This window comes from Brachycentrus maculatus, unplaced genomic scaffold (assembly GCF_059751285.1).
Source record: "Brachycentrus maculatus isolate JH-2025_06_01 unplaced genomic scaffold, ASM5975128v1 h1tg000093l, whole genome shotgun sequence".
NCBI classification, from domain to species: domain Eukaryota; kingdom Metazoa; phylum Arthropoda; class Insecta; order Trichoptera; family Brachycentridae; genus Brachycentrus; species Brachycentrus maculatus.
The window spans coordinates 114,192-134,570 of record NW_028280847.1 but is presented as its reverse complement, the minus strand read 5'-3'; the positions used below and the strand labels follow the sequence as shown (position 1 = coordinate 134,570).

Below are 20,379 nucleotides of genomic sequence, written 5' to 3'. Positions count from 1 at the left end.
CACAACATGGTGGATACAGTTCCCAATATATATAACCAACGAATGACAAATCTAAGATCACATTGACTTACCGACACCCTATTTATTATTTATATATATTTTTCTCATTCATTTCTTTATAATTTTATTTTGCCCTTAAGATAAAAAGTAAAGTTAAATTTTTATCGAAGCTATAGTGTTAATTCTGAAGCCCCGGGTTCAGGTCTCAGAGGAAGGGAGCTAATTTATACTGAATATTGGCGTCTTCAGAGTTTTTAATCGAGTGGAAATTTTGATACGTCTACCGTCGCGACGCATCGGCGTCAGTAGGGGCTAGAATTTTCGTTACCTACTAAACTTATGAAGAAGACGACCAACAACAAAAAGATTGTCACTTTCTATCATAAAACTTTACATTTTTTATCTTCTCGTTCCAAAGCACTGCTTTGGTGCCACCATTTGGTGCTCACCACGTGTCGAATGCACACCACTGCATGTTTATAACTATAACGCCATATATGTATGTTTTAGTCAGGTCAATGCCAATTTAGTAACAATCATATGTAAAGAGATTAAGTTATTAATCCTACGCTTGAAAATTTAACGTCTAAACTGATATTTTTGGGTTCACCCGACTATATTAAACAAAGCTAGGCCTCAAAAAACGTCCCAAGGACCAACTCTAAAATTTATAATTAGCTTCAAATATGGTGTTTAAAATGATGCGGAATACATCGAAACACGTGTCACAACAGATTTTAAGAATAAGTGGTATTTACTAAGTAAAACTGAAATTAAAAATGGATAGATTTTAACACAAAGTGACTGCCGAATCAATTAATGAAAGCTAGGTCGTTTTGGGTGGGGATAAAGTTCAGAAGAGGAGGAAGATAATTTAAATTCTGATGTTAAAAAGTATGAAAGTCCTTCACTTCGAAGGGGAAGTTTTAAATAGATGCATAAGTGATCATGAAGTGTGCTCCTAATAAATTTAGAATTCCTTTTAACAATGTCTGTTTCAAACATAAACCAGATTGAAGAGGGCCGTACTTAAACAATATTTATAAATATGTATGTACTTATAATTCAGATTTATTAGAGTCCATTATCTACTTCCTTCGTAGTGCGAAGATCATAATGTACATACGGTATCGAGTTCATTTCCCGGAAGCTCGTATACGTAAAATGTATATTGATTATCATTCTTTAATTTTTCAATGCGAGTATTGTATTACTCTGGACAGACACCTAAAACACAAAACTGATAAAAATTTGAGATATATATATTTATATATATATATATATATATATATATATATATATATATATATATATATATATATATATATATATATATATATATATACATATATATATATATATATAATATATATATATATATATATATATATATATATATATATATATATATATATATATATATATATATATATATATATATATATATATATATATATATATATATATATTTATATATATATATATATATATATATATATATATATATATATATATATATAAATATATATATATATATATATATATATATATATATATATATATATATATATATATATATATATATATATATATATATATATATATATATATATATATATATATATATATATATAAATATATATATATATATAAATAAATATATAATATATATATATATATATATATATATATATATATATATATATATATATATATATATATATATATATATATATATATATATATATATATATATATATATATATATATATATATATATATATATATATATCGTAGTCGTACAGGAGAAAGTGACCAACTACCAAAACGTAAAATGTTCAGGTTCTCCTGAATGGCCCTCCATTTAAGTCACTATTGCTTGGCAAGAAAATAAACACCAATGCATTTAGTCATCTTTAACTAGTGAATATATTATACTTCCAAGTTAATAATCGTTTGGGATTTTTTCAGGGCAATATTAAGCTTGTAAGATATCAAATAGTCAATGATCACGTTTTTGTAAAATAATGCACTTGGTCACTTTCTCCTGAATGACTACGATATGTATATTGTTTATAAGTCATCTACTAGAATCTAAAACATAGTTATTGAAGCCGAAAGAATGTTAAAATAAAACTTAAATAAAGTTAAAAGGTAAAACTCTACTTTTACTATTACCTGTCGATGAAAGCAACTGTAGTTTTCAAAACAAGTCGTGTGTAATGAAATAAAACTCAATTAGTGGTATTATACAAGTTTTTCATTTTTTTCACCTTGTCATTCCACCAAAGTCAATGCCGAATAAATAAGTAATACAAATTAACCTTATGTAAGAATAGTAAACTATGGTAAGTACCTAATCACAATTTTCAATGCTATTATTATTATCGTATACGTAACTTTAACTAAAATCATAGATATTTGTAATATTTGGTTTTGTTCTATGTGGGTGTACCATTTTTTGAAACGATAAATTATCACGGTTACGAAAAAGCAATTTGTAAAGAACACCCAACGGATCTTAAGAAAATACTATTTTATGAATTTCCGATTTTAAATAACGGCCAACGTGAATTTGGCACCAGAATTTTGTTGTTTTATTTCTCGTTCTCGGTGCAAACGTGATTTACGGATGGTGAAGCAAAATATGACAATATTCTATATAAATTACGTGTACAATAACTAACTATTTAGCGTTCATCGTTTTGTATTCATATATGTATTTTTAAAATCTCGAAAGAAATACGAGGATTTTTGTGAATACAGTACAAAGAAAATATTCTATTTTTCAACATTTATACATCATTCTGCTTCAATTGGCAAATCTGATATAAATGGTTTATGATAAAAAATATAAGATTTATGTCATTGATTCGATATTTGCGAGATAAAAAAAGTGGATATTGTAGTTCCGGATTTTGGTTGGTTGTTAAAAAAACAATGATAAATATTACTTACACAACTCGTGGTATCTCACTTATTCAAATGTAGCGTCTGATGTGTAGCGCACAAAGCGCGTATGCAATGAAATGTGTCTAATAAATGTGACGCATCCTTAAAATTTTCTCTCAATTCTCGTCCAATTATCGATTATCGACTCGTTTTCTAAGAACTTTCACTTCAAAAACATAAATTATTATTATTCTTCTGATCGTTATCCATATCCAATAGTGCAAGATGAGGTGTTAGCTTGATCGTTTATGTACGCAGGGTGAGTGCCGCGTTTGGGTTATTGTGAAAGGTGAAGGATATTACTCATAAATGGAAAAAGAAATTGAGAAGGTTTAGTAAATATTGTCAGATGTGGTCCCGTGGTTAGTGGAGTGGACTCTTAAGTCAGAGTTTCTCGGTTCGAACCCATCTACCACAATTTGATAACTATTTTCAAAAATGAGGCGCTTAGGCTCACAGAATTACATAGTATGAAATTGAAGTATTTTTGTTAATGAAAAAATCTTTAATAATTTTTTTTAAATAAATTTTAACTTTTTTAATAAAAACAATACATAGATAGGACAAGGAAGATATTAGTAATCAGTCACATGAGTTCCACATAGACACATATAAGTATTGCCTACAAAAGCTTATTGGAAATACATATTATGAAAACTGTGATAGTAAAGGAAATTCGCGTTTAAATATATTTTTTTTAACTACGCGTATTTCGGAATCGACGAAACGCGTTATTAGAGTTTTGATTTGAATTAAGGTAGTCGTCAGCAGGGGTATTTTTTTTAAAATAAAAACAATGTACATTAATTAATACTCTGTTTTTCCGCTGCCAAGCCTGATTAAAACTCTTTACGTTAAAGATATCAACGGAAAAGCCACTCGTGGTTGCGTCTTGCACTCGTAGAAGCTTGTATGAAAGATAAATAATAAAATTTATTAGAGAAATATTATTTTCATATTCTTTTTATTTTTAAAAACAGTTTGAATAAAATAAAATTTTTGTCATAAAAGTAAAATAAAAAAGGAAATATAAACGTTTCAAACATAAAATTTTCTAGGAGAAAATAAAATTCAACTTTGGGATTACGAGCTTAAGCCACCCCTGGCTAATGCTGATGACTTCTAAAAATATTTTATGTTTTTAGTCTATTTAAAACTTAACTTGGCCATCAACTCCAGGCGAAACATCACTTTCGTTAGAATTAGCAGATTAGTCAGTTAGTAATCGAAAACAAATATAGTTTGCACCAGGAGAAAGTTATTGATTAAGTGCCTACTCCTGTGGTGTCTCTTGACTCGGTTGGCCCCCAAGACCGGAGTTTTCGGGGGCTTATTCCTCACGGGGGGCGGGGGCGGCTGCGTGCTCGGGCTCCCCGGACTGCCCCGGGCGCCCTCCTCGCGGGGGGCCCTGAGCCGCAGGGAAGGGAACTTGAAGGACCCGAACATGATCTACACGTGAACGAAACCACGCCACTGTTTCTTCCTTCATTTAATCAAAACTTCGCAAACACAACGCACTTTACTGTCAGTTATCAAAAATGTATTTCTTTTAACCACTTAGAATCGAGTATTTATAAACACACTTTTAGTAATGAAAAACTTTTGGATTTTTTGTAATTAATAGTTTTACATTTTGTTAGCAAAATTTATAAAAATAATATCAATAACAAAGACAATGTACTCGCATCACAATTTAATAACATGTGAAAACTTTAACACAATTTGTAGCACATTCGAATCAAAACAGTGTGTATCTGTAAGATGGAGCGTTGAGTTTTCACATCTTGTTTTGTACTTTGTAGCGTCTGAAATTAGCGCGGATTCTCCACGGAGAATATTATTATTGCACAGTTCGGTTTGTGCAGTTCAGCTAGAATGCTCCGACGATTCGGAAACGGGATTTGTTTTTCGAATCCATCCCGGGACATGTCGATGATTGAATTATACCACGCGACGTGTTGTAGCTCGGACTACGTCAGACTCGGTAAAGTGTGTTGTTTTCTGTTGGAGTTTCTGGACAGACATGCGCGGCAGGTTGGAGGTAAAAATAACCCAGAAGATGGTGGGCGGCCCTGTCGCGAGCGCCCGTTTCTTTACAATCATTAAGTGACAGCAATTAACCGCTTATTTCTTTACTCTATTTCTTAACGAACCGCTGATGAATCAAAGGCACAACTCCATTCACGTGAGAGAGATTTTTCAGAACATAAATATGACGTCTATTTCCAATTTCCTTTGCAGACGGTGTATATGTATTTGACGATTGTTACACATTCATACCACCACTTAAACAAATTTATGACAAGTTATAAGGAAGCGACTATACTTTCTATGACTCAAAAAAAATCAAAACTCATTCTAGAAAAGTCCTCACAGAACACGATATAATATATTTCAACTGATAATTTGAACGGTAATATGTATTTTGAATTATGGATTTTATCCCCAAGGAGCTCTTTCTCATTCGCGGTAGCTTTCACATGCTTTTACGAGTATGAGGACCACGAGTAACCTATCTATTGCTGTTTTTTCATACCTATTATTCCTCTTCTATTTTATTTCTCATATAACAGTAACATCCTTCGCTGTGTTGTATTTTTTCCATTAAATATATTCCACTCCTAAACCCAAAAAATGTAACCCATGACAGATCACCCTGTATTCATATAATCAATGATCGGTTAACGATGCGGTGTCCTATGTATCACTAGTTTATGGACAGGGAGCGTGCAGAAATGATGGATTTTGTAATAGGCTTTTTAGATTTTGTAATGCAAAAAGAAATTAAAAGTATTTTTCAAAGAAAACAAATCAAATACAGTTTGAAGCAAACCTCCTTATTAAAAAAAATTAACAAAACATTCATTTGAATCGTTGCAATTCTACAATGAAATATTAGTAGAAATACACCATTGCGTTTTTTCGTATAATAGTATTCTAGAACCTAACACAACATGAATGGTTAGTATAAAATTTAAATATTCTTGTTTTGAGTTTATATGTAGATAAAGATGATAATTGATGAGCACAATTATCCTTAAAATAGTTCCTTTTGTACCAACAGATATTTAAAATGAAAATTTTGTTCGTATACCAAATAACGTTTCGAAATAATTACGAAATTAATGTGTGCTTAAATACAATATATTTTGACATTTTGCCAGTCTTTTAAATAACCGAAAGAAAAACTACTTCCAACAGTATACATATTGGCATTAAACTACGGTCTCGTAACTTATTCTACCTTTCATTAAATTATGTACATGATTTTGAATATGTAATAGTAAACAAGGTAAGGTAAGGTACACAACTCAGCATTAAAGTCTAGGATAAAATTTGATTAAATTAAATCCCTGCAAAAGTTTCGTTTATTATTTTACTTTCTAATTTGTGTATGTTTTAATATTTTAATGTTTTTTTTAAATATTTTTATTTTATTATTTCTACTGTATTCTACTCTTATTTTTTGACATCTCATCAAAGATGAAGAAGAATATGGAAGTCTGGGCATTTACGGGGCTTACGACCGTCATAGGCTGGTTTAAGTGATCACTTTACACACGTGTAACATTTACCAATTCTACCCATTATTGACAACCACACTACTCAAATTCTTGGAAGTTCTATATATATGAACCAATTTAGAAACTTTGTTCTTGAATCACTAGAACTTCACTAGAGACATCTATTGGTGAGATGTAAAGAAGCTTTTTTATTAAGCAGAAACTCTTATATTAGTATGTGAGATCCGAATCCTGGATTATAATCACACACATGAGAAACGCCAGAAAATACCATTTTCATTTTTATTATCAAGCTTATAATTTGACCAGATAATTTATTTAATTTCCAAGAATTTGAGTAGTGTGGTTGTCAATAATGGGTAGAATTGGTGAATGTTACACGTGTGTAAAGTGATCACTTAAACCAGCCTATGACGGTCGTAAGCCCCGTAAATGCCCAGACTTCCATATTCTTCTTCATCTTTGATGAGATGTCAAAAAAATAATATGAAAATAACTCCTGTAATTGGAGATAATCCAGATTTTGTGAACAAGTATTTGGACACACTCAAAATGTTATTCTACTCTTTGTTTTGTCTTTTTTTACGACTTTAAAAATTTTGTCATTATATTTACTTTTTATTTTTTTATTTATTTATATATACATATATAAACTTTCTTAAAATTTTTCTTTCTTATTTATTAATATAGTTCATTTATATGTGTAGTTTTCATGTTATAATAAAAAAAAAACACTCGCCACTGCTACCTTACCTATTTCGTTTGAAAAAATGTTTATCGAAAATAATCCATCGCGTGCGACTTATTACTACCAACCCACTATACCACACTATAATACCTAATTTTAATGACAGGACGCTAAGATTCACGAAAATAGTGTGAAATTAAATATTTATTTATACATATAGTAAAAATACATATAATACTCTCGAATAAATAAAAAATTGTTTTAATAAATTAAAAATATGTTTTTTCACTCTAATATGTATTTATTATCTAAATGCGCAGGATTGATCATCTTGCCTTCGTATAATAAACGATCGAATAAATATTGCGTCGATGCAGTGCCGTATGCACCATTGGGTGCGGGTAAGGGTCAGAAGTAGAAATAAAAAGAGATCATAAATGAACCTGTTAATAAGAGTCCCAAGTCCCCTCCCGTTCTACGGTCCAGTTGGATGAACACTCGCCTTGCTAGCCTCTCCCTCGGGAGACCCGAATCTGGAGACTCTGTGGACTTTCTCTGATTAATATCTGGAATAAACAACACAATCGGGTATATTTCTACGCTTCTTCACTCCAAAAAAAATTAAATAAAAATCAAAAGACAACCAATACAATTTTAATTGAAATCTGAGAAGAATAAATCTCTATGTTTCGTCATCTGTATCTTATTAAATACTCTTCTAGATCAAATAAGCTAAAACGCAGGATTAATCACTTTACCTTAATATATCAAATTAACGATCGGGTTTACATCGGGTCTATCCTGTGCCGTACTTAAGCAGGAAATTAGTATGTTTTGAATATTGAATGCGTTAACTTTGTGGATCATATTGATGTATTATTTTGAGAAATAAAAATACTTTGTTTTTTGATCCGCAGGTTGTTTGCCGAAACTAGTTGGTTGTTTATAAAAATGTGAGTGGATCAAAAAACGAAGTATTTTGATTTCTCAAAATAATATAGGAAATTAGTAGACTAAATACTAAAGTTACTTAAAAAACATGTTTATATTTTAAATCGTATTAATATCATGTTGTGTTTATTATTACTGGGTTCCAGTCATTATTATTTATTTTTTAATAATCTACAGAATACGATTACCAAGTTCTTCAAAACGAAACAATTCAAGTAGGTACTTAAGTTTATCCGTATTTTTATTTAAGTTTATTTATTTAGCTTAAGTGTATCCGTATTTTTTCAATTTAAGTTTTTCCGAATTTTTTTATTATTAAAGATGTTATTCATAAAGTGCTACGATAGTTACTATAGTAAATCAAGGTTTTACAATATTATTTCTCTAGTATTTTTTAATGCGATATACAATGCTACAAGATCACCCCAATTTACTGTAGTCGTCAAAAGTCAAAGGATCATATATAGGGTCCGCCATCTAAAGTTTTTTTTTTCAACTAGTGCTTATTTCGTGAATGGTAACACTTAGCTCATGTCTGATTTGACAGATAATTAGTTTTATCCTTCCGCTAAGCGAATATGGTTGTGTATACGCTTGAACAACGCTGGGAAATATTGCGACATTACTTTGAAAATCATGGTAATGTTGCAGAATGTGTGCGAAAATTGCGTACGGTTTTTGGAAGAAGAGAAGCACCGTCAGCTCCGTATGTTCGTTATCTTGTGAAAAAAGTGAAAGAAACTGGCATCCTCATCGATAAACCAAAGCGTGAAAAGCCAAAAACAGTGCGTACACCCGAGAATATCGATGTTGTGACAGAAAGTGTGCGTGAAGCGCCATCAACATCAATTCACCGTCGTTCTCAACAATTGAACATTTCGGAGACATCATTGAGACGAATTTTGCATAAAGACCTTGGTATGACGCCATACAAAGTCCAATTGGTTCAGGAGTTGAAGCCAACTGACCATCCAATGCGTTTTCGCTTCGCTGAGTGGGCCTGCGATCGACTTACAGAAGATGCCGATTTTGCCAAAAAAATCATCTTTTCGGATGAAGCTCATTTTGATCTTGGCGGGTATGTAAACAAGCAAAATTGTCGTATTTGGGGCACAGAAAACCCGCACGCATACATTGAAAAGCCGGTACACCCAAAACGAGTCACTGTTTGGTGCGGATTTTGGTCCAGAGGCATAATTGGGCCATTTTTCTTTGAAAATGAGCAAGGAGTGGCCGTTACAGTCAATGGCGATCGTTATCGGGCCATGTTGAACGGATTTTTGTTCACAAAAATTGAAGAGGAGGATATTGGCAACATTTGGTTTCAACAGGACGGCGCTACGTGCCACACAGCCGAAGCTACACTCGATGTTTTGCGCCCTGTTTTCAAAAAAAAAAAGTTATTTGGCGGACCCTTTATATAATATAAAAAATAATAATATGTGTATCCCCCCTTACAAATAATAATTTAAAGAGTTAATTAACGATAGATTTAGGATTGCAATAAAATTAAACGCCCAAGTAAAGCGATCCCGGAGGTCCTTGATTATTTTCAATTAATTAAAACTTTATTCCTCTTAATTAAGTAGATAAAGGGCAGTTAACACTGTAGATTGAGCGTGGCCAATTATTTAATCTGTACTACAGGATAAATGCTTTGGTGTATTCCTAAAATCGTTTATCGACGTATTTTCAACTCAATATACATGATACGAAAAGTGACGGATAACATGACGTTTGATGGATATTTTGGTAAATCTGTCTCACCATATGTTGCGTAGCAGTGAAATGTGATAATGGAAAAAAATCGAACTTCATAATCTAATTTCGGTATAATTATTGAAATGACCTAACAAAGTAATCGTCGGAAGATCTTTTTCATGGTGTAATTAACAATGAAAATAATGATTGTTCAAAATGCAATGTCTAAGAATTGTTAGTGTCATAAAATAAATAAAAAAAATACGACACGTATGAAAATAAAAACTAAAAAAACATATGTATTGAGAATGTCGCTTTTTATCAACGACATGATTGAATAATGCCCAACAGATGTTCATTTGGGCGCAAAAACTGTGTGTGTACAAATTTGTTTACCCCTGGTTAAAAACACCATAAATATATAAAAACTGAAAGTATTTTAGAAAGGATGATCGTAAAAGCAATCAGTTTTATGAGTGTTTTTTTCATCACGAACTATGCTCGAAAATATTTATCTAGTCCCTCAAGCTGCTCTACCCTTAAAATACGTTGCACACATTTACATCTACTCACTTATCTGGATCACTTATCTACCGAGGCGAGGGGTTGTAAGGTCGAGTGCCATACAGATTACATTAATCTGTGTTTCACACGAATTTTTTACAGAGTTTCAGATGTTTCAAATTCCCTCTCGATATCTCCAAGTTAAGAAACAAAATTCGAAAATGTTTCCAATATATTTATCATAAGATAATTATTTTAAACAGAAAAGTATGTACTTTATTGCTTGTTTATTATATATTTAATCCTTACATAATTCAGTATTCTTCTATAAAAATTTAATTTATTAGCATTTATAAATAACATTCTTCTGTCTATTCGATACCCTCTATGTCTTTTTATCGTTCATCGCGCTTTTCCAAAAAGATTTTATTATTATTAATATTTTGGTATTATTTACACGGGTCACAACGTATGCATGAGAAAAAATGCATTGTATCTAATAATATATAGAATTAGAGAAACAATCGATACAAACTTTAAATGAGGAATAAGCATAGATAACGTTTTAAAGAAACTAGGCTCAAATGTAGCAAGAAAAAAGTGTACCGCCATCCAACCTATACTACTCACTAGTCAATTCCAGAGTAACGTATGGAATAAACAGCTATAATTAGGTTGTATTTCCTACCTGTGTAAAAATAGATTATACAGGTCATATTCTTAAAAATGCTAGTAAATCAATAATTATGTAATTAATTACATAATATCTCCAGTATATATGCCTGATCGTGAATTGTCGAAACCAGATTAATAGCGATGAACATGAAGAATGTATCTCGCACACACATTAAACAAAACAAAGGATTTCTCCCAACAAAATTACCTATAAATACTGTGGTATGCCTAATCATTTTAACAAATTAATTGGCAAATAATGTTTAATGAGAGAAATATGATTAGTAGGTGCAAATATTGAAGAAATTATTTTAAAAATACCATACATAATATTTTAGGTTAATTTAAAGAAAATTAAAATCTGAAAAACTTGATTTAAAATAAATAAATAACTTAACGAGTAACAAAAATACTGAGCGTACCGCATCGTCATTTGTAATTTTCCAGACGTGATTATTATTTTGCTCCTATTTGTTTTGGCTTCAGGATAACGACTTGAAGTATAATAGAAGTAGTCAGTGCCATTTGCTGTTGTCTCTAAAGCGTGGATATTCGACAATATATTATATTTTCTATCTCTTATTCCCATGAATTTCAGAAAATCGAGTAGGAAAAGGAACGGATAGAAAAACGTAACGAATTTACGACTGAATCACGCAATTTATCCAGAACTAAGACAAAGGATCTAGAATACTAATTACATCTTGTCACTCATAAATAATTAATAAAATGTTTGGTTGGAAAAAAACCTCATTTCCAGTGCTTTAAGCAACAAATAAAATGAACTTTCAAAGAAAAATAAACCATGAATAAAACAAGCCTGCCTACACGTTTTCTTTTCCGGAAAAGCGAGAAAATATTATACAAGTCAAATATAATACATATAAGTCATAATTTTTGCTATGAAGGAAAGGATGAATGAACAATATAAAGCTGATGTTTTGTAATGGGTCACGCAGTTTTTGTACAAAACAAATTAAAGTTAATATTACTAAGTTATATTATACTGAAAAAAAAATAACTTCGTGGAATTTAAAATGGGTGATTTTTTTTGGTATTTCGTAACATACACGTAACGTAATGCAATATGGTATGTATGGTTAATTTTTAGTTAAACGCAATGCTTACATTTTACAAACATGTATAATATATTATATATAGTATGTTTGCAAATCATCAAACTGATACGCTCCAATTATTTATTATTCAATGCCGCAAAACGATCGATAACCGGAACACCAAAATTTTTACACATCTCAGAACATCTACTTCACTAGTTAAAATGTCCAGAAACAAATCTCTTTAGCGTCTAATTTTTATATTTTTTTTAGTATTCAATTGATTTATTAATTTTTATTTACTAATTTGATTATATGAAAAAGTCACGGTCATAGAAATAAAAATCACAAAAAATATTAAAAACAAAAAAAACACATATCTGTTTTACCCTCTGAAAATGTTACTTGACAATTTAGTCTCATTCGACGATTACAGGGATAACTTGGCGCGAAAAGAGAACTTAATTTACATGTACAATCAATAACAAAACTGAATTTGCATACAAAACAATCCTGTCAATATGTGAACGAGTGGAACTTAAAGGAAATAAATAGGGAAAATGCATGACAGTGTTTGTACAACCGTAGTTACATGTTTGGAATATGAGTAATGTGGATGCGCGAATACTGTTTCCAGTTGATTGTATTTTTCTGACCTATGATAAAATACGTACAATAAATACTCGTGTATAAATAAAACAATGTTTTTACTTGGCAAGTAATGTCATTTGTTCCGAATCGATGAGGAGATGACGGGAGTTTGTGACTCTGAAGTGATAATGAGTTAATTAAGCACTGTTATTGGTGTAATAGTGCGATGACTTATTGACAGAAGAATGGGCTATTGACAGTAACATGAATTTATAGTGCAGCCACTTTAAATCATTTATTCAGAATGTATTATGCATTACGCAACGGATGAACTTTCTTCGACGATGGTTAAAATATTGTAACTTGAATTGCTCGAATTCACAAAACCTGTTCAAAATGTTATCTTGTTATGAATCCAAACGAAAAATATGTAAAACGGATGTTTACCAGGTTAGAATATAGAAAATCCTATCCTCATCTATTTAACCTAATCCCTTATAAATAACTGCACTCGGAACCCATCTACATAAAAAATAAACAAACGCTACCAATTTCGTAATGTTTAACGAAATTAACAACGACAATTAGTAGATATTTGAAAACATTTTGAATGTGTCCAAATACTTGTTCACAAAATCTGGATTATCTCCAATTACAGGAGTTATTTTCTTATTATTTTTTTACATCTCATCAAAGAAGAAGAAGAATATGAAGAAGAATATAATAAGTCTGGGCATTTACGGGGCTGACGACCGTCATAGGCTGGTTTAAGTGATCACTTTACACACGTGTAACAGTCACCAATTCTAACCATTATTGACAACCACACTACTCAAATTCTTGGAAGTTCTGTATATATGAACCAATTTAGAAACCTTGTTCTTGAATCACTAAAAATCGTGTTTATCTTTGATGAGATGTCAAAAAAAAAAGATATTTGAAAAGTTATATTATTTATGTACAGCTGTTTGTTTTTCATCATCCATCTATGCATTCGTTGAGGGCTCCATTTCTATAGTTTGCGTTTGTTGTATAGCTAAATAATGAAGAAAAAAAGTTGAACTCTTTGATGTCAAAACGTGCAATAAATATATGAAGCATTGCATTTTTTTTTGTATAACGACCGTTTCAAGGCAAGTGATATAACAGGGATACGTTAAGACAGTTTTTGTTATGTAAAAAATAATCGATTACTACTTTTATAAAAAAGACCCTAAATAAATAAGCTACATCCTAAAATAACAAATGTTGTTTTGAACTTTAAACCGACTAGTAACTTTAAATGGAGTTAAAATTTTGACAATTCATCACATAATATCAATATGCAGATTTGTTCATTTTAACCACGTGCAAAGCATACACGTAAAAAAAATATCATTATTTTTCGTGGGTCGATCCATGTCGATCTGGCATGGTGACTCCAATTTTTTTTAAACATGGATAATAAATTTCGCATCTAATAATTTTGTTTTCTTTGTAGTTCTAAATTATCAGTATTTTATTTTTATCACTCTTCGTTTTTGAATGGCGGCCGTTTTTGTTTCAGATTTCGGCGTTCTCAATGTTTTACAGAAATACAAAGGTACATACATATCGTTGGCTTAATATGTAAAGTGTCGAACTCCATCCGTGGCTACATTATAGAAAAGGGTTAAAACCCAATACCCAATACTTTTACCGTGATATGTCTTCATATCTTTATTTTTTTAGAGGAATAACCCGGAAAGCCTTTTAGAGGCTTGTATGCAGGTAGGATATTAAGGATAGGGAAGGTAAAAAAAGAAGGTAAAAAATACATCATAAACACCCAGACCAATTGAAAATAAATCTTTTTTAATTTATTTTGCACTTGGCGGGAATCGAACACGCGACGCCAGTTTCGCATTCGAGCCCAGTCTACCCAACTACGCCACGGTGCCTGTTTTAATAAACTTCCTATTTATGAAATAAATCTAGCAATATTTGTAATTTTAATTTGTTTAACTGGCTTCATGTATGTATTTCCAAAATGTAAATACCTGAAATATGTAAGAAAAAAAATTATTTTAGGGAGAAATGTTTTTTGATTTCCTGTAAATTTGCAGTTTCCAGACTTGCAAAGTTCTTAAAACAAATAATAATTCAATAATATTTTTTTTGTAATTTTGAGTATAACAAAAATAGTACTCATTTCATTACTAATTATGTAAAAATATTACTATTTTTTCACGAATTATTTCGACTTTAACGTTATAAGAATTCATAAAAATTATGAATAAACAAGTGCTCTACTGAAAGTAATAGTGCCATATAAATACAAAAAAAAACAAATTCTGTCTTGTGAATTGATTTACATATTTTCTTTTTAGCGATACTATTAAAAGACAATCTCCGCTTTCTCACTATATTTCCACATCCGGTCTCAGATTCCACGATACAGCAGGATATTATGCTTCCGGTGGAATCAAAATGAGGACAACTGTCTCTTTTAATTAAAATATGGATCCATTTATCATTCTTTGTTGTTTCAGTTGAGTTTTACTTTGAAAAAGGTCAGCAATTCAATAAAAATAAAAGGAAATACTAAATAAATGAGCATTATACGTGTACCATCATGTTGGACAAAAACAGCTTGAGGAGCACTGCATTAATTAAAATTTTATGATATTATTGGATACAGACTGTCATGGCTAGTCTTTATTCCTTTTTGAAAAAGAGTTCGTAAAAATAATCGAAGGTGGATAATGATCAAATTTTGAAATTGATAAAAAAGATCACACCAAATGAGAGATCACTTCTTGTTTACTCATTCATCATCTGACCGCGAGCAGTTTTGAATTTTGATTTTGTTATCTTGAATTAATTAAGGGGTAGCAATTAGCAATATCGATAGAGCGCGGCATAGAACACTTGAACCGATTATTAACATGTGGGAATATTTCTGCGACACCACATGACGTTTATTATACGTTAATGCAATTGATTTATTATCAAATAACGTTCTGTTCCTATAATGATGTATTAAATACTATTTTCACATTCAAATTTATAAATGTCTAAAAATCGGTTTTGTCACATAGGTATGTATCGTTTGTTCGCCGCAGTGGCGTAGTTGTTAGCACATGTGGCGTCCGTGTATTAGGTTCCAGGTTCGATTCCCTATTTACGGCCCCCATACGCACCCAAGAAGTACAGAGGCGTCGGGTAGATCGACGCGATCTAGTAGTGGAATATATCTATTTGATGGGATACAGATCTAGACATAATTACAAAGGCGATGTAGACATTCATGTCTTCATTCATCGTCTTCAGACAGTGTACACACCGATACGCCAAGTGCAGATAATTTAATCTTAATTTCCGGTCATTTATTTCTAATTGTATTTTGAAACCGGTTGTCAATCCTTATTATCAGGAAGTTAATTTTACGAAAAACCATGGATAAGGATTTTTACCAAATAAAAAACCATGAATGGATTATTTTATGTGCATAAAACCTTTGTGATTCCAGCCCTGGAATTTGTAAATCCGTTAATTTAGTTAAAATGCGTCTCACCTTCCAGTTCAAAAGCGTCAATCGTCTGGTTGGAAGAATTATAATTGGACGCCACTTTCATTTCCCCTCCTGCCTTGTTTCCTCCCGCAGTCTTGAGGGTCTTCCACAGCTTCATTTTCCTTATTCCTCCGCCCTTTGCTCCCTAATTACGTCGCCTCGCGGTCCCGGTAATTAGGACATAACTCGGGAAGAGATGCGAGATTCGGGACGCCCGACATCCGTCATGTCGAGGATGTCGCTCCTTATGGTCATCACTATTCCAGAGGCACATCTGCTAAGACACTCAGCGTGGCGTGTGACTCACATAACTTTTCGCTTAGTCCGTAATAATCGATACAAATAATAATAACCCCGCCATCTGTAATAATCGCAGGAAACGTGGTCACCAGAGCGGATTTATGACGTGAGTCAGATTCGCCGAATTTTTATTATTGGGGAGATACTATTTTAAATAACACAATCGTAAAAAGCTGACACTGTAAATCTTTTCAGTTTTAAGTAGTCCGAGTTTTTAAAAGTATTTTGGATCAACCGAAAAATAATGTCAATATTTTGTATAATAATTTTGCCGCGTAAAAGCACTGAAAACATTTATGTAGTAAATAATAATAAATTGTCCCAATTGGCGCTGTTTCCTTTTAAAATAAATCACGAACACAAAATCCGACTTTTAATAGAAACACTCAGAATCAATATCAACACTGAATAATTTTAACGGATAAACGAGTAAATAATAAGCGTATCTATATATAAACTTTTAACGATACGCGAATAAATTAGTACCGCTGAAACTTATGATTTACGCTTATAACGAGAAAGAGTATAATAATAATTCTTAGCGCATAAATTACGGTGATTAATTTTGTCGAGACAGTCGCGCATCGAATCGGCTTCGCGCCGGTAGGACGCTGTTCCGGTTTCGTTTTTCAAATCTCCCGGGTGCACTGATCGCACTCGCGAGTGGGGGCAATCTGTACTGCTCCCTGCCGGTGCTGAGCAACAAATGGCAGCTTCCAGCAGTACTGCAGGCTGCGCAGTGCACGCAAGTACGGCCGCGGTGGCCACTGAACGCGTGACTAGGGAATACATTCACAATCCCGACTCCCGACGCGTCCTGCCATCCCGGGACTTGTCTGGAGATTGCGCTATAAGGATTTCGTATAATGTAATATACGAGGATTCGGAAAACACAGAATTATAGAAAATGTTACGATTGCGTTATTCCATTTGAATTCTGTCTTGGTAAGGGAGTAATTAGGGTTAAAATTTAAACTATTGTTTAAAAAATGACTGACATATTCCGATTTTTTAATTAAAAAATAAAAGAAATAATTGGTTGGTTATTTGTTATTTATTTTGTATAATAAAGAACAAACAATATTAAAATAGAAAAAATATTATAATAAATATAATTTATAATGTCACTAAAATATCCTTTTCGATAAACAACAATCAGAATCAGTAAATTAATTCATATCAGTAAACTATGATATTTAGTAGATTTTTGCAAATGTGAGGAGAATTGCATTTATTATTTATCTTGCTTGTTATGTACAAGGTTTATAGATCATTCAGTGGATTTTTGTTTCTTCTAACTAAATAAATATATTTTTATTTGATTCTGTGTTGGGAACAGGAGGGATAATCTAGGTAACTCATCTTAAGCAGTATTGATATTTTATTTTGTAAGTAATCGTTCGTCGTAAAAGCTCGACGATGCGATACGACAATCCCGGGATTAGTAGCTTTAAAATTTGGGAACATGAATATCGTTAGGATCCCGGGATTACTATTCCCGGGACTGTGTTCCCTACGCCTGACGCGCGGTGTCAGAGTTTGCGAGTTCAAGCGGGGTGAGCTGTTTACTGTATCTACAGTCCTTACTTCTATTATTAGGAGGAAGAATCCCGGAATACGCCAGGGAAATAATAGTAGGTGGGTAGTGGGTATCCACAATCGACAGCACTAATGTGTTGCTTTTCTCGTTGGATAAATATATTTACCTTGGCTGAACTTTGAACTGCCATCTGGCTGAACTATTATAATGTACCATAAAAAATCCTAAAACGCATTCCTTTAGATCTAGGTAGAAAAAATGATAAATTTTAATTTGAACATAATAATTGGTACTAATAAGGGTTTTCAGTTTTTTCTTAAATTTATTTAAAAAAATATTTTGGTAAAACATTTTAGGAAATCAATATTTTTATTATACGGTAAAACTTCTTTAATATATCCGAAAAGTCATTAAAATATTAAATTACTAATTATCAAAAAAGGTTAAACGTATATTTGTACTGCACGGACTACCTACAAAAAATACAACTTTTATGTAGGGTACCTGCATTACTACTCCTATAATGTAGTGTTTAATTTTAAGAATGGAAAGATTTTCAAAAAGTGATTATATTAAGGTAGGTATATGATGATATCCACAGAGAAAACAAAAAAGTCTTACAATAAGTAGAAACCCAGTAATGTGTTAACTAGTTGTAAAGATAAAATAATTTAGCAGGTAAGGGAGTTCAAGTATATAGGAGTTGACATCAGTATCACTAGTAACCTATATGACTCAAAGATAGGTCAATAAAGCGGCTGCAATCTCAGGGTGCCCAAGAGAAAAAATCTGGAAAAATAAGCACATGAATATTGAGAGCGAAATAAAAATATACAAGACATGTGCAAGACCGATTGCCACATATGTGATAGAGACTAGAGCAGACACAGCGAGAACCAAATCTCTTCTAAGAACTTCAGAAGTGAGGACATTGGGGTGCATAACCGGAAACACCTTAAGATACCAAATAAGGAACACGTAAATGTGGAAAATGTGTAATACGGAGGATATAGTCAGATGGGGAAGACAACGAAGACGAATGCTTATATCGATAGAATGCAAGAAAATAGACTGACCCGAATTGCTCTTTAAGAGAACCCAGACAGAAGAAGACCACCTGGAAGACCTCCAAAGCGATGGCTTGACAGCTGGCTGTTCACGTCGCAAGAGACGGATAACGGTACAGACAGAGATCCTCCGATCTATAAGAAGAAAAAGAAAAAAGAAGAGGAAGTATTTAAAAAAAAGGATTGGCAAGCTACGATGAAAGAAACATGACAACGCCCCAAAGCGATGGAAAATATAGCTTTCTCAGAAACTTTTGCAACTGGCGGGAATTGAACTTACGATTCCATTTTCACAGATGAAAATACCCAAGTGACCCTTTTAATTTAATAGATCAATCATATTTTTGGCTTTACTTTATTTTATTTTTATTTTTAAAGAGAAACGTTTTCTTATTTACAAAAATATTTCGATTTCATACAATTTTTGTGAGCCGAAGCGGCTCATTTATAATACTAGATTTCTAATTGTGGTTCAAACCCAGAAATTCTAGAGTCCGCGACACTAACCACGGAAACACAACCCGACACATTTTAATCATTGTTGTCATATTCGTTTATAATGACTTTCATTTCAGACAGAACTATTATATTTCCATTCATAATATGTATGTTAAACAACAAACATAAAAGTACGTCAACTGCATCTGGGTAAACGTATTTGGGTATTTCTTGAAATTTCAAAACATTCCAATAATTCCCCTAGTAATTGCCACCACGAGTAAAAGAAAGTATTTCAATAATTTCCGGAGTGAATATTCCAAACTACACTTTCAATAAATAATGTTCCCCGACTAATTGGTTTCCAGAAAAATAAAACTAAATTCATATACGTACTTATCTATCCCGTCCCATAAAGCGAGTGATGTTTAAACAATGTTGTTTTGTAAACAGACTTAGGATTTTAGTGAAATCAGGTATGCTAAATTTCTCGGATTTGAGAAGGTTGAGTTGAGAACTGAGTTGAGAACTCTGGAAAATATTGTTGTCTACTGTCAGGGTCAGATTTGCTTTGAGGGTAAAAAGACCTCCGATGGCTATCGTAGAAGGCCATCGGGCCTTCTAGATAGATAACGGCCCTTCAACGGTAGAGCCACGTGCAGTCTAATCGCCAGGAGATAGGACTGAGATAATTTTGTACAATGTGTATACATACTGTTTTAATGTTGTTGAATTAACGGCGGATGGGTTGTGATCCCGCATATACGTATATATATCGCGGACGATGACGGGATGACGAACTCATTAAAAAAATCTTTCCAACGAGTAATTTTTTTATATATCAAAGAAGGAAGAAGG

At 32.0% G+C, this 20,379-nt stretch overlaps 1 protein-coding gene across 1 annotated transcript in view; it reads right to left on the bottom strand.

The window, feature by feature from the left end:
• Grip (Glutamate receptor interacting protein) overlaps nucleotides 1-17,410 on the bottom strand; it is a 30,443-nt gene extending 13,033 nt beyond the window's left edge. The window contains exons 1-2 of the mRNA XM_088258382.1: nucleotides 16,180-17,410; nucleotides 7,608-7,730 (exon numbers count right to left, since the gene is read on the bottom strand). Of these exons, the coding sequence (XP_088114508.1) occupies nucleotides 7,608-7,730; nucleotides 16,180-16,294 (238 nt within the window). The 5' untranslated portion in view covers nucleotides 16,295-17,410. The remainder of the gene's footprint in view (nucleotides 1-7,607; nucleotides 7,731-16,179) is intronic.
• Between the last annotated feature and the right edge of the window lie 2,969 nt (nucleotides 17,411-20,379).